The sequence below is a fragment of the Atheta coriaria genome, unplaced genomic scaffold, assembly GCF_025399875.1.
Source record: "Atheta coriaria isolate IRGN ID8LTWV9N9 unplaced genomic scaffold, Caltech_Dcor_3.1 hic_scaffold_5_pilon, whole genome shotgun sequence".
NCBI lineage: Eukaryota > Metazoa > Arthropoda > Insecta > Coleoptera > Staphylinidae > Dalotia > Dalotia coriaria.
The window spans coordinates 6,184,361-6,198,272 of record NW_027045447.1 but is presented as its reverse complement, the minus strand read 5'-3'; the positions used below and the strand labels follow the sequence as shown (position 1 = coordinate 6,198,272).

Here is a 13,912-nt window from a genome sequence, read left to right as displayed (position 1 = left end):
AAATTCTTAAAGTTGATTGAAATCACCTTGTATCTCTTTCACAAATAAATAAATTTAGTATATTTTCTGGTCATATATTCGATAAACACTTCTTCAAAAAGATATGTTCATTTTGTACTTGATATAACTTCTAGGGCTTCACGCGATACCGAGACTTTTCTCGTATCGTCTCGGTCTCGTATCGCTTTTGCGAGACGATACCGAGACCGAGACGATACCTTTGATAGTCTCGCCCAGTCTCGTCTCGTGTGAAGCCCTAATAACTTCCAAAAGTACCTTAAAATTACGATGAAAAGTATAGGATATTTTAGGTACTTTAAAGTATTTTAAGGTGTAAAATATGGGTAAAAAAAAAGAAATTTTATGTTTTAGTTAATTTTATTTTTGTTAAAACACTTTATTTTCCGTATTCACTATATCTTAGTTCGCCATATCCACCATATGGGGGATATCCACCAAATCCACCACCAAATCCACCATATCCGCCATATCCGCCGAATCCGCCATAACCACCAAATCCGCCGTGTGGGTAACCTGAAAATGCCGCTGCCATTTGTGGCTGTACTTGTGGTGAAGAGTCATCATCTCCACCACCACCCAGTCCAAAGCCAATTGTCCCTCCAAGTCCGCCCTTAATATTGCGACCTCTGCTGTCGTTTAAATATCCCTTAACTCCAGCACCAAATCCTATTCCACCCAATAATCTTCTTGACCCGGGAAGTTGGTCTGGAACAGATTTAAGACAACGATGAATATAATTATTTTGACTCAATCAGACTTATATAAAGTTACCATCCCATGTTACACAACAGGTCCCAAGTGTCCCGAATCGATCTCCTTTGTCGACACGGATGACTTCACATTGGTCCTTTGGTTGGCCCATACGTTGAGAGTACACAGAAGAAGCAAGCGCTGCGGCAAACACAAGTAGTGTTAGGTAGGACATTTTCCTTGTTGTTTTATGACCACAATAAGGATAATGGATGCTTTCGGATGCATATGACAGGTCCTTTTATACCGTTGCTCAATTATTTAATTAATTAATTACGTCTTAATTAAATTATTTATATGCGTGTTTCAATTTGAACTATAAAACTAATTAAATTTAATCATCAACTTGGATTGATTTTTCTACAGGAATTGATTCTTTGCTATAAGTTTTATAGGCATAAAATATCTGTGATATTGATATATAGAGATATAAACTAATATATAGTGGTATATAAATGTTCTCAAATCATCTCATATCCAGTTGTCAACAGAAGATTCGGTAAACAATTTCTGTATCGTTGGATGAAATTAATTTGTTTTTATTGCTCAAATTGACACATATACAAAGAAGCTGTAAATTAAATTATGCATAAACAATTAACCTAATTAATTTAACCATGGTATAAAAGGTAACGCAATTCGAAACCCCACCTATTATCCTGATTGTCGCGTTTAACAATCAGCAAAAATGTCCTACCTAACACTGGTTGTGTTTGCTGTGCTTGCCTGTTCAGTATACTCTCAACGTATGGACCAAAGAATGGATGTTTGTGAAATCATCCGTGTCGATAAAGGAGATCGATTCGGGACAAGGGGAACTTGTTGCGTAACATGGGATGGTAACTTTATATAAATCTGAATTATATTTATTAATTAATTTATTAATTTTATTCAAGACCAAATCGCCGGGGAAGAAAAGGACTATTTACGGGATTACTGGGTGGATTGGGCTTTGGTGCTGGAGTAAGCGGATACCTAAATGACAGCAAAGGTCGCAACATTAAAGGTGGAATTGGAGGAACAGTTGGTTTTGGATTGGGCGGTGGTGGAGATGATGACCCTCCACCACCATCGGTAGTACCTGTACCAGTAGCAGTACCAGGACCAGCAGCTCCAGCATACCCACCTCCGGCATATTCTCCGGGGTATCCTGCTGCGTATCCTCCACCTGGATATTATTAATACACAGAAAATAAAATATTGGTCGACTTCCACTATTCTTTTATTTTACGCCCACCCTCAACTAAATATAATTTTAAGAAATGCCTTGAATATTCAAATGTCCGCAACGCTTTGGCTTATTAATTATTTAAATAAATTAAAAGCAGAAATAAGCAAATGAAGTGGCGTGTTATTTATGTTAAAAAGGTGTTAAAATGAGGAGATTTAAAAAATAGTACAATTTCATGTAACAGGTAAAAAATGGTTTCCTCAAAACTTTTCCTTTTATTGACAATGGCTTCAGTTCAGTGCTAAGAAATAACAGTTTTGGATATAGTTTGTAATTCAGTTTGACATAAGCATTGACCTAAGATGTCGCAAGTGTAATTACGTCATTTTAACATTTTAATATATATTTATAAATCTTATACTACAACTACTTTGAAAACCACAATACACCCTCCAATAATTAATACAAAGCTTAAAATTGCGCTTAAACGACGCAAACACATTCAAAACAATAACGACAAATGCAGATTGCTATGGTACATTTTCATCTTCCCATGCTGTGTAGGAGAAATGCAATTTTTTTTTTCAAATCAAATAATATTGCTTTTTCTCCAAAATTATAATAGTTGTTCGATAATTCTTCGAATCTCTTTAATAAATAAATAGATCTTGTGTGTTTCATAGTTATATATTAGTTATAAACTTCCTCAATATGATGCATCAATATTTTTATTGTAAAATCGTATATTATACTAGCTGCCCTGCCGAACTTCGTCTCGACTATTCTTTCTTGAATATTATCGATATTCTTAAAAGACTTCTTTAGCTATATGTGCCACATCCATTATTATAATTCACCGTTTCTGTTTCAAAATTTATAAATTCAATTTTATAATTATTGTTAAGAAATGACTTTACTTACTCAACCCAGTCGAAAGGTATCGACATCTGTTAGAATCATTTGGAGATAATTGTGACTGTCAAATAATAACAGACAAATAATTAGCAATACATTAAAATTGCGACTATAATTTGAGATTTAAACTATCCTATCTCTCAAGTTGGATCGAACTGCACATGGTGTGCGAATTTTATTATAATCGGTTAAGTGGTTTAGGAGTCCATTGAGGACAAACATTGTGACACGAGATTTATATAATATAAGATGGTGCAAAATATGGGGGAAAAAGAGAGAATTTAATGCTTTAGTTCATTTTATTTTATTTTTTTGCAATGCTTTAGTATGCGTTAACAACATATCTTGATCTATCAGATGCGCCATAAGCACCATAAGCACCAGACACGTATCCATATGGATAAGCTGCTGGAACAGCCGGTACCACTGCTGCTGGACCTGGTACTGCTACTGGTACAGGTACTACCGATGGTGGTGGAGGGTCATCATCTCCACCACCGCCTAGTCCAATACCAATTGTTCCTCCAAGTCCACCCTTAATGTTGCGCCCTTTACTGTCATTTAAGTATCCACTTACTCCAGCACCAAAACCAAGTCCACCCAGTAATCCCGAAAATATTCCTTTCCTTCCGCGGGGGATTTGGTCTTGAATAAAATTAAGACAATGATAAATATAAATCAGAATTATATAAAGTTACCATCCCATGTTACGCAACAGGTCCCAGCTGTGCCGTATCGATCTCCTTTGTCAACACGAATAATTTCACATTGGTCCATAGGTCGTTGTATACGTTGAGATTGTACTGAACAGACAAGCACTGCGGCAAACACAAGTAATGTTAGATAGGACATTCTTCCTGGTAGGTTTATGATAACAAGAAGGATAGTGGGTGCTTTCGTCATATTACAGCACCTTTTATACTATTCCACAATTAATATATAATTGTTACGCGTTAATTTATTTATTGTATTTTGATATGTGTGTCAATCTGAACTATACCTAAAACGAATTAATTCTATTCAACAAATCGGATACGAATTATCGGTCAATCTTACGGTCTCAATTTGTAATCATGGTCAGATGTTTGATGCGTAATATAGGTGTAGTATCAGTGTTTAACAGCGATCTGTACAAGCGGGTTATTCATTTAATTTATATAAAAAAAGGAAAAGTTCAGCTTCTTTCGGGTCTTGTCCAAGTACGGAAAATATTTTGCTATCGATCCTTCTGACTTAACATTCAATAAACATATAACGATATAATGAAGTTTCAGTTTTACAGAAGCTGTTTTCTGTACATAATTCAAAAAAATAATAATTTTGGAGATATGGGGATATAAATTAATATTTGGTGATATAGATGTTTTAAACTTATTTCCAATTGTAAACATATGATTCGGTAAACAATTTCTGTATCGTTGGATGAAATTAATTTGTTTTTATGGTTCAAATTGACACATATACAAAGAAGCAATAAATTAAATTATGCATAAACAATTAACCTACTAATTAAACCAGGGTATAAAAGGTAACGTATTTCGGAACCCCACCCATTACCCTGATTGTGGCGTTAAACAATCAGCTACAATGTCCTACCTAACACTGCTTGTGTTTGCTGTGCTTGCTTCTTTAGTATACTCTCAACGCATGGACCAAAGAATGGATGATTGTGAAATCATCCGAGTCGACAAGGGAGATCGATTCGGGACAAGAGGAACTTGTTGCGTAACATGGGATGGTAACTTTATATAAATCTGAATTACGTTTATTATTACCTTAATTTTATTTAAGACCAAATTGCCGGCGGAAGAAAAGGATTACTTTCTGGATTATTCGGTGGAATGGGCTTTGGTGCTGGAGTAAGCGGATATCTAAATGACAGCAAAGGTCGCAACATTAAAGGTGGAATTGGAGGAACAGTTGGTTTTGGATTGGGCGGTGGTGGAGATGATGATCCTCCAGCACCATCGGTAGTACCTGTACCAGTAGCAGTACCAGGTCCAGCAGCACCTCCAGCGTACCCACCTCCGGCATATCCTCCAGCGTATCCTGCCCCATATCCTCATCCAGGATATTATTAATCCACAGATAATAAAATATAGTCCCACATTAACTATTATTATTATTATTTTATTTTGTTCAGATCATTGACTATAAATAATATCATTTTACGTTTTGAATATTCAAATACCCGGCACCGCTTCGGTATATTAATTTAAATAAAAGTAAAACAATAAGCTATAAATTAAAATTGCGTTGCTTTGAATTTAAGAAGTAATATAAAAGAGCAAACTTTGAGAAATTTGTAGTACAATTCCAACTAACTTTTCGAAAATGTTTTCCGCGAAGCTTTTTGTTTTATTGGTAGTGGTTGCAGTGTGTTATGCAGGAAACTCACATCATTGCCAACAAATAACAGTTTCGAAAGGAGATGCATTTGGTACCCTGGGTACCTGTTGTGTACACTGGGACAATTGTAATATTACTAAATAATTATATATAAACCTATATAGTAGGTATTAATAATATAATATCTATATAGCTGACAGAAGAGTTTTTGGATTCAAAGGAGAAGTTAGCGGTTATGTTGGAGCCCAGAAAAAACCATGGATTCATGGTCACGCCAAAACCGAAGTTGGCGTCAGTTTGGGTTGATGCTCCAAAGCAACCTCTACGTCATAACAGCCTATACTCGAACTTGTTTAAAAGAAACCAAATTGCAAACACTATTAATTGTAAACAAAAAAGTAGTAAATAACAACATTCACAATAAATTGTATTGAGCTGTCGTGCAATATCTAAGTAATTTAGTGAAATCCTCCTACATAATCGTTTTTAATTAATTAATAAAACAATACTTAAATAAATTATAACTTGATACAAATAAAACTGAATATAACTGAGCAATAAAATGTTATTTCATGATTAATATTATCACAATTCTCACTTACAAATAACATATTGCCTTAATAAGTCTAGATTTTGTCTTTTATTTATATAGCTAACAGAAAAGCCAGAGAGGTACTCCAAAGTGCACTTAAACATAACGATAAAAAGAAACCCATGATGGAGCCAAAACGTTAGTAATATTACTAAATAATTATATATAAACCCATATAGTATTTATATTATAACATTTATATAGCTGACAGAAAAACCAGAGAGATACCCCAAAGTGCACTTAAAAATAATGAGAAAAAACGAGGAAGTGGTCCCAAATATTGAAGCCCAAACCGAAGTTGGCAAAACCGAAGTTAACTTGTTTAAAATTAAAATTAATGATAAACAAGAAATATCATAAATAACAACATTCCCAATAAATTGTATTGACCTGTCTTGCAATATCTAAGTAATTCAGTGAAATCCTCCTACGCAATCAAATTTAATTAATTAATGAAACAATGCTTTAATAAATTATAACTTGTTACAATTAAAACTGAATATAATTGAGCCATAAAATAGTATTTCCTGACTGATAATGTCGCAATTCTCACTTACAAAAAACATATTGCTTTAATAAGTCTACATTTTGTCTTTTACATCATGTTTCATGTGTTTACTTTGTTGTTGTTAGCAATTAGCGGACAATCCTTATACGTCGACTATCCATACGGTAAGTATTAAAATATCATAATTTTGTTTTAAACAATATTATATACTATTTTTAGGCTATGAAAATGAAATATATAGGAACTTTCCAAGTTATTACGATAACAATGTGATATGGCGAAGAAATCCATATAATGAAGATCACGGAGATAATGTACTGCTTACTGACGACTTAACTAAGTAGTTGCCTTATTATAATGTGAATAATAATGTGAACATGGATGCAAGTAGAACTGGCAGAAAATATTTCCGAATTGGATTTGAGGGGCCAAATGGCGGATGGGGACTGAATTTTAGAGCAAAATTGGGAGGCACTGAGTTTGGTTTAGGTGTTGGATTAGGTCTTGGTCCAGGTGCTGCAAGATATGCAAATAAAAAATAAAAAATGTTAAATAAATTTCACTCTGAACGTTGTAATAATTTTAAAATTTAATTTCAATGCATCCAGAATGTCCCATAGTAATATTTTCAACATTTTAATCTTTTTATCAGAAACTTAATTTTTAAATCTTCCTTTGAATTTATTTGAAATTATTTTTTAAATTTGGTTGTTTGCGGTTGTTTCCTGTAAAGACACAATAAAACCTCATAGGCATTTATAACCTCAACGTTCAAAATACAAACGTTTGCTCCTTAAGTTTTGAGATGCAATAAAACAAAGTTATATCAAGATGAATAAAGCAGCATCATTGTTAATTATCAACGATTCTAATATCAACACAGGAATTGTTCACAAGGAACACAAAGTAATAAACTCTGGACTTTATTGGCATAAAATATTTGTGAGTATTTTGTATTACTTTCTTATTAACACTATAAATCTTCTAACTCTTGCATTAGGTACAAAATGCAACAAAATACAGCCGAGAGTTTGTCCTCCGGACAATTATGAATGCTGTGCATCCACTTGACTTCATTCCAGTATCTTATGCTATCGAAAATGACTATGCTACATTTATGCTCAAGAATTGTGGACCTTCAATCACCAAAATGTGTTTATTAAATCTTACAATACCTCATCCAGATGAGCAAAAAAAATTACCTCCAGTAAGAAATATTTATATTAGTTAAATTTGTTCATTTTGATGAATTGTTTATGTTTCATTAGTTTAAATTAACAATTAAATTGAACCATGCTGAAGCATCAGAGTTCAAAGTGGAGATTCAAAACAATATCATGAGTGTGCTGCAGAGAAGATACAATACACAATCGAAAGTGCTCAATTTAGAGTATTTTATAAAAGATCCAGAACTTCAGGAGTTTTGTCCTCTCTCACAACCCAAACTGCTTTACTTTGTGCTCTATTTAAGTAAAGATTTTCCATTTCAACAATTGAAATTGAATGGAAATGAATTGGAGACTTTAACATCCATTCAAGCTTTACACAATTCACCAGCTGGTAAAGCATTATCAGTGCTTGATTTAAGGAGGAATAATGTAAGTTATCACCATAATTTATATACTAAATTATGTTTCAAAAATGCTTTGTAGATTTCAAAAGGTGATGAACTTGAAAGTGTAAAGGGATTTAATATCACTGAAATACATCTGAGTAGTAATCCATTAACTCAAAATTTGTCTGAGTGTGACTATGTTAAACTCATAAAAAGTTATTGGCCACAAATAAAGAAAATTGTAAGTGCTTAATATGAATTTGTTTTTAAACATTGTTTTTGATTAAATTTAATATTTTAGGATAATAGGGATGTACCTGAAATTGGCGTGTTAGCAATGAAGAGAAACTATGTATGTGATCCAATGGGTGTGAATTTTGTCGATCATTTTCTTGAACATTATTTCACACTTTACGATTCGCAAAATCGCGAATTGCTTAAAAATATGTACCATAAACATTCACTGTTTTCTATTACGTCGAATTATTTAACTGGTGGTGGTGATGTTTCGTCCAGGTAAATTAATATTTATTTATCTAATAGTAAAATATGAAGAAAACTATTTTTTAGTAGTCGATTATTCGTCTATAAGCAATTTAGCCACAATTTAAAGACATTATCGGACTTGTCTAAAGGCCATGAGTTTATTTTTTATGGTCCTACAAATATTGGTAATTTGTTGAAGATGTTACCGGAGACGGAACATGATCCATGTTCATTTACTGTTGATTTATTACAGTTGTCAGTAAGTTTTTTTTTTCTTTAAAGTGATAATAACTCTTTAAACTTTGAAAATTTTTTAAGGAAAAATCTGCGACAATTGTAATTACAGGTGTTTTTAAAGAACCTGGACAAAGTCTTTTAGAAACAGAATACTTTTATAATTTCACAAGGACTTTTATTCTGGTGTCATCCAACAATTTGGAGTTTACAATTGCTAATGAAATGTTGCACGTGACAAACGCGACGGTAAATCAACAAGCAGCCGCTTTCAAAGTGGTAAAAATTGCACGTTCGGCTAGTACCATCCCCCAAGCAAAAACACAGAGCGAAAAGGCCGAAATGGTTGCCGCATTTGTTGCATTGACGAATTTAGTCCCCAAATGGGCTTTGAAATGTTTAAAGGAAGCTGAATTTAATTTACAAACTGCGTTACTTTTATTTAAAGATCTATTCAAGGCTGATAAATTACCAGCTATTGCTTTCGAGTATGTATACACATTACTTTTATAATTCCATATAATATAGTGACTTTCTGTCGGTAGTTTCAGCAATTTGGAACAAGATATGCCAACTCCTGTTGCGCCACCAGTCTTACAACAACAACGCATTGAAGAGATAAAACCAATGTTACAACCAGTTCAGAAGGTTATTCAGATTAACCCTGTACCTTGTCCGGTTCCACACCAACAAGAACAAATAATAACCCCGATAGTTTCGAAACAAACGCAGAAAAAACAAAAAACCTTGGGTAAAACTCTTACTAACGTACAAATTCTTAAGGACACAATTATACCGAAACAGCAAAAGGCATCTAATAAACCCAAAGCGAATACAAAACCCCTAAACACGCAAGTACAAGAATCAACAGATAAAGCTTTTGAATTAACAGGATCAACTTTCGTCGCGAATAAACCAAGTCAATTAAAAGGTATTACCATAAATTTACAGAAGAATAAACAGATTATGAGTTCCACACAAGCGACTGAAAATAAAGAAAGCATTGATACAAATATCGGTGATTTACGGGTTGGTATAATTCACATGAGAAAATACGTCAACAGAATGATTAAATATTTATTTTATAGATGTATGTAAAAGATGAAATTATTTTAAAAGTACTTGACATGAAACCAGAAACTCCTTTGGATGTAGTCAAGAAGAATTTAGACGAAGCTTGTCAACAAGTACTTAAACAATATACACTGGCGCTGAAGTATTACAAAGCCATCGGGAGAGAATTCTATAGATTTCAGTTGTATTCGGATGGACGGACATTTTTAACTAATGCAATGGCAACCGTTCCAAAGAAAATGGGTAAAAATTGTTTATATAATTATAATTCTGTTATTATTTATAAATCTATTCCTTAGGTGAACAACTTTATTGTGTTTTCACACTGTTTGAAATCCAATATGGCGAGCAAAATGTCGCCGAGAATATGATTCTCATAATCGCTGAGTCATTCGAAATCAATAACGCCGCCATATTTTTAAGTAAAGATTTGCCTCGGACTAATGTCGGATTTGCACGAAAAGTATTCGGCATGATAGCCGCTTCCGACTTGGAAAAAGACAAGAAAGATGTTTTACTTAAAGCGCATATTGAGTTTGAAAAAGTATTCGGCAATGTTGAGACGTTGAAACATGCGCAGAACGTTTATCAAGATTGCTGCGTTGCTGAAAAACCAGTGGCAAAGTTACCGCAGCCTGAAAAAGCACCGGAAATTACTGAGGTTATTAAAACTCCAACGCCAGTTGAACCAGAAGTGATTGTATTGGAAGATGTGAAAGAAGTACCTGTAACAACAACTTCTAAACCAATGTCTACATCTTCACAGAATGACAATGTGATACATATAATAGACGATAGTGAAACTGAAATAACTTTTGATGGCAAGTTGAATAGTAATCGTGATCAAAATCAGTTTGAAAACGTTTTCTTGAATTTTTTTGTAGAATTTAGGACCCGTCTTCTAATGATTGCTGATATAATGCCTCCCAAAGTGATTGACAGTGAAATAGATCAATTTCTTAAGTTGACTGATACTCAAGAGATAGAAAGAATTGGTCATGATCTATTAAGAAAATATTCGACCGATGTTTATGTGGTTCGACTCGTATGCAAACATTGGGCAGACTGTGGAATGCTCACGAAGGTTATTCAAATACTTCACAACATTAAACTGTGTTTCGCTCGTGAGAATGACAACAACGCAAGTAATTAATTGAATATTTTTTACGTTAAAGAACTCTTATTGTTAACTTGTTATTTTTTAGTAAATGCGTTGATATGTTACATGAAAGTGCGTGAATGCATTGAAAGTAAGCGTTTCGTCGAAGCGAAAAGCCAACTTGTGCAAAAACTTATGTTCAGTTCTCATGTAAACATGATTCAAATCATTGAAGATTTAATTCAGGACGCGTGTAGTAAACCGGACGTCGTTGAGTTTTTGCAGTCAATGTTTATACACGTTCTTGGTCCGAAGAAGACAAATATTAAACGGAATAAAATTAAACTCTTCGCTCTACTGTATGTGGGATTTTGCAAACGATTCAATTTACCAGATGGTGATGTGGAATATCAGAAGTACTTCTCGCAATTGAATCATTTTCATCCTGAAGACGTATATTATATTTATTTTATTTTATTTTAAAAATATGTTTAATATGTTTGATTTATGCAGATTGCTGAACTTGACGAGATCAAGGAACGTCGCAGTAAGTATGAGACTACAAAACGGTTGCCTAATGAATTGGTGCGACCGACTAGTGCCCACAAAACTGACACTTTGGTGAATCGAATGGAAGAAATGCGCATGTATTATTATCTTGGTAATTTATCAATGGCGCATAAGATACGAAATATTGCGATACATTTGGACTACTCTGGTAACGTATGTTTCTATATTTGTACTGTCAATTAATGAGATTTTGTGTTGATAGCTTTGGAAAAGAATCGAATGCACTTAGCTGGTGCGTATTATGAAGCATTGTATGGCTCACCGTCAATTGCTATAACGCAAATGAAGAAATGTGCGGATGATTCTATTAATGCGCATTGTATATGGTTGGTGTGTTTACATAAATGCAAAATGGACGAATTGGTGAAGTATGTGGATAAATGTGTATTTATACCTGTGGTTTATTCATTTGTTTTTGTGTTTAGAAAAGAAACCAACAAGTTGTTTGGTCATTTATTCATGATGATCAATCCGTATTCCCAGGAATTGATTTTCAGGTATTATAAGGAACTGATTAAAATGGAATTGGACATTTTTCATCCACGATTTCAAATCAAGTTGAATAATTAAAAGTTTATGATGACTCTCAATTGTATTAATTTTGTTATACTTATCAATATACTAAGTTAAGATTTATGATTGGGTGTTTCTTGCCTTTAATTATGCCTGCATTACAGTTTGCACATCATATGACTTTTAAACGGATTCTATATTCGTTTAAACTTAAATTATATATATGAAGCACATACCTGACAAATGCAAGCAGCCAAATGTGATGGATTGCTCTTGAGGATATTCGAGAGTTGATTGTGTTGATCCTTACCCCATTTCACACGCAAAATCAGGTGCAGTTCGTAATAAGCGACCATAATTGCCAGATTGCCACCCAAATCTTCTGAAAACAAGCAAATCATAATTGCAGAACATTTACTTGGTACATTTATACCATTGTTAGCAAACTCTAATCCTTCTTCCATGCTGGTTGATTCTCGTCGTGACTTGCAATAGTTTAAATGCGAGGTTAGGTTTTGTTGCTAGCGCGCCGAATTAACGGTTTGTAGTTGACCAATAAAAATGCTCGATTCGAATTTTGTTTGTTTGGTTGGTTTATTTTGTGAAAGATGGCAACAGTGTAAACGGTTTTGAAAAATATTTATGAAAACTAACAGTACTTACATTTATTTCTAGTTTTTAATTGAATAACGTGGTCATTGATTTTATTATTAAATTAATTACTTTAAAATTTATTATTAACGTGTTAGGATGCAATTTTTACTGAACATGTTTACTTTGATCACTACCACGACGTCATACTATGACGAAATTCCATTAACTGCAGGCTGAGTTGTATACGTAAATGATGATTGTAAAGATTCGGCCTTGGTTGCCAATTAATTCTTATCTCATCAAGTAAAATGAAAACAACATTCAGCATTTCTACAGCATGCTAGTGACTCGCTGGCCAGTCAGTAGTAAAGCGGCCGTCGTCAATTGCGTACGATTCGTAACGCGCGATTTAATTCCACGCAACAATATCAATCATTTTCCAATGGCTAGCGAAATGCAACAAGTGTGGAAACGCGCAGACTGCGTTTGTTTTGATGTAGACAGCACGGTAATCACCGAAGAAGGAATCGATGAATTGGCAAAGTTCTGCAACAAAGGCACTGAAGTAGCCAATCTGTAAGTACCACAACAAAATGCATAACAACTTTCGCACAGCACTGTGTTATGTAACATGACCTGATAAGGTCATCTTAATAAACCAATGCATAACTAAAGCATTGAAATACAATTCTAGAACGAGCAAAGCAATGTCCGGATCCATGACTTTTCAAGAATCACTAAAACTGCGCCTGGATATTATACAACCAAGTTTACAGCAGTTGAAAGACTTCATTAAAACAAAACCACCAACGTTAACACCAGGAATAAAGAAGTTAGTGGGAACACTTCAAGCTAAAAACATTCCAATTTATTTAATCTCTGGAGGATTCAAGAGCATTATTGCACCAATTGCTCAACAACTCAACATTCCACTTGCAAATATTTATGCCAATAAGTTGAAATTTTTTTATACTGGTGAATATGCAGGTTTTGATGATACACAACCTACGTCCAAAAGTGGAGGTAAAGGTGTAGTGATAAATTTGTTAAAAGACAAGCATAGATATCAAAATCTCGTTCTAATTGGTGATGGTGCTACTGATTTAGAAGCATGTCCACCAGCTGATGGTTTTATAGGTAAATATTTATATAAAACTATGGAATAATGGTTAAATAGGAATTAAAAGCGATTATTTTTGTTAGGATATGGTGGAAATGTGATTCGTGATGCTGTACGCTCGAAAGCCAAATGGTATGTGACTGATTTTAATGAACTTATACAAGTTTTAAGTCTTTGATAACAATTTCAATGATTTAAATAAAGAATTAAGATGAAAATATGTTTTATTGTAATTGTATTGTTGATATTACATAAAACTTTATTTTTATGCGTTTATTTGAGTTTTTGGGATATATTCTAGTAGTTTATTCGGTTCTAATAAAATTTTTGTGGAAATATGATGCCATCTTATATTTTCCTT

The 13,912-nt window shown here is 33.6% G+C and overlaps 5 protein-coding genes and 2 long non-coding RNA genes across 15 annotated transcripts; 5 read left to right on the top strand and 2 right to left on the bottom strand.

Annotated features, from left to right (window-relative positions):
- Positions 1-359: 359 nt before the first annotated feature.
- On the bottom strand, positions 360-1,032 carry LOC135792978 (uncharacterized). Its single transcript, XM_065303808.1, has 2 exons — positions 793-1,032; positions 360-726 (listed from the first exon to the last, which is right to left on the bottom strand). Exons 1-2 carry the CDS (start codon positions 944-946, stop codon positions 398-400), a joined length of 483 nt encoding a protein of 160 aa, XP_065159880.1. The 5' UTR covers positions 947-1,032; the 3' UTR covers positions 360-397.
- Positions 1,033-1,354: 322 nt separating this feature from the next.
- Positions 1,355-1,985, top strand: LOC135792981 (uncharacterized). Its single transcript, XR_010548504.1, has 2 exons — positions 1,355-1,610; positions 1,668-1,985. It is a non-coding gene; the product is annotated as an uncharacterized lncRNA (long non-coding RNA).
- Positions 1,986-2,633: 648 nt separating this feature from the next.
- On the bottom strand, positions 2,634-12,640 carry LOC135792979 (uncharacterized). 7 transcript variants are annotated; one of them, XM_065303812.1, is made up of 5 exons: positions 12,501-12,630; positions 12,271-12,322; positions 12,074-12,219; positions 3,556-3,675; positions 3,138-3,502 (listed from the first exon to the last, which is right to left on the bottom strand). In XM_065303812.1, exons 2-4 carry the CDS (start codon positions 12,299-12,301, stop codon positions 3,565-3,567), a joined length of 288 nt encoding a protein of 95 aa, XP_065159884.1. In that variant the 5' UTR covers positions 12,302-12,322; positions 12,501-12,630; the 3' UTR covers positions 3,138-3,502; positions 3,556-3,564. The 7 variants fall into 7 exon arrangements, with proteins under 7 accessions (XP_065159887.1, XP_065159884.1, XP_065159886.1 ...); XM_065303814.1 differs by having other exon boundaries at positions 12,074-12,216; XM_065303810.1 differs by lacking the exon at positions 12,271-12,322 and having other exon boundaries at positions 12,501-12,640.
- Positions 4,420-5,652, top strand: LOC135792031 (galectin-3-like). The gene is made up of 3 exons (XM_065302657.1): positions 4,420-4,595; positions 4,649-5,333; positions 5,400-5,652. Exons 1-2 carry the CDS (start codon positions 4,445-4,447, stop codon positions 4,936-4,938), a joined length of 441 nt encoding a protein of 146 aa, XP_065158729.1. The 5' UTR covers positions 4,420-4,444; the 3' UTR covers positions 4,939-5,333; positions 5,400-5,652.
- Positions 5,849-6,199, top strand: LOC135792982 (uncharacterized). Its single transcript, XR_010548505.1, has 2 exons — positions 5,849-5,936; positions 6,003-6,199. It is a non-coding gene; the product is annotated as an uncharacterized lncRNA (long non-coding RNA).
- On the top strand, positions 7,052-11,896 carry LOC135792972 (uncharacterized). Of its 2 annotated transcripts, none has more exons than XM_065303800.1 (15): positions 7,052-7,248; positions 7,307-7,513; positions 7,575-7,904; positions 7,959-8,102; positions 8,163-8,377; positions 8,435-8,606; positions 8,666-9,069; positions 9,127-9,610; positions 9,670-9,898; positions 9,955-10,476; positions 10,540-10,800; positions 10,861-11,207; positions 11,268-11,472; positions 11,527-11,692; positions 11,750-11,896. In XM_065303800.1, exons 1-15 carry the CDS (start codon positions 7,138-7,140, stop codon positions 11,892-11,894), a joined length of 3,942 nt encoding a protein of 1,313 aa, XP_065159872.1. In that variant the 5' UTR covers positions 7,052-7,137; the 3' UTR covers positions 11,895-11,896. The 2 variants fall into 2 exon arrangements, with proteins under 2 accessions (XP_065159872.1, XP_065159871.1); XM_065303799.1 differs by having other exon boundaries at positions 8,432-8,606.
- A 42-nt stretch (positions 12,641-12,682) lies between the features above and the next one.
- aay (phosphoserine phosphatase) lies at positions 12,683-13,769 on the top strand. 2 transcript variants are annotated; one of them, XM_065303805.1, is made up of 3 exons: positions 12,683-13,007; positions 13,126-13,568; positions 13,619-13,769. In XM_065303805.1, exons 1-3 carry the CDS (start codon positions 12,769-12,771, stop codon positions 13,657-13,659), a joined length of 723 nt encoding a protein of 240 aa, XP_065159877.1. In that variant the 5' UTR covers positions 12,683-12,768; the 3' UTR covers positions 13,660-13,769. The 2 variants fall into 2 exon arrangements, with proteins under 2 accessions (XP_065159877.1, XP_065159876.1); XM_065303804.1 differs by having other exon boundaries at positions 12,686-13,007; positions 13,635-13,769.
- Positions 13,770-13,912: the final 143 nt, after the last annotated feature.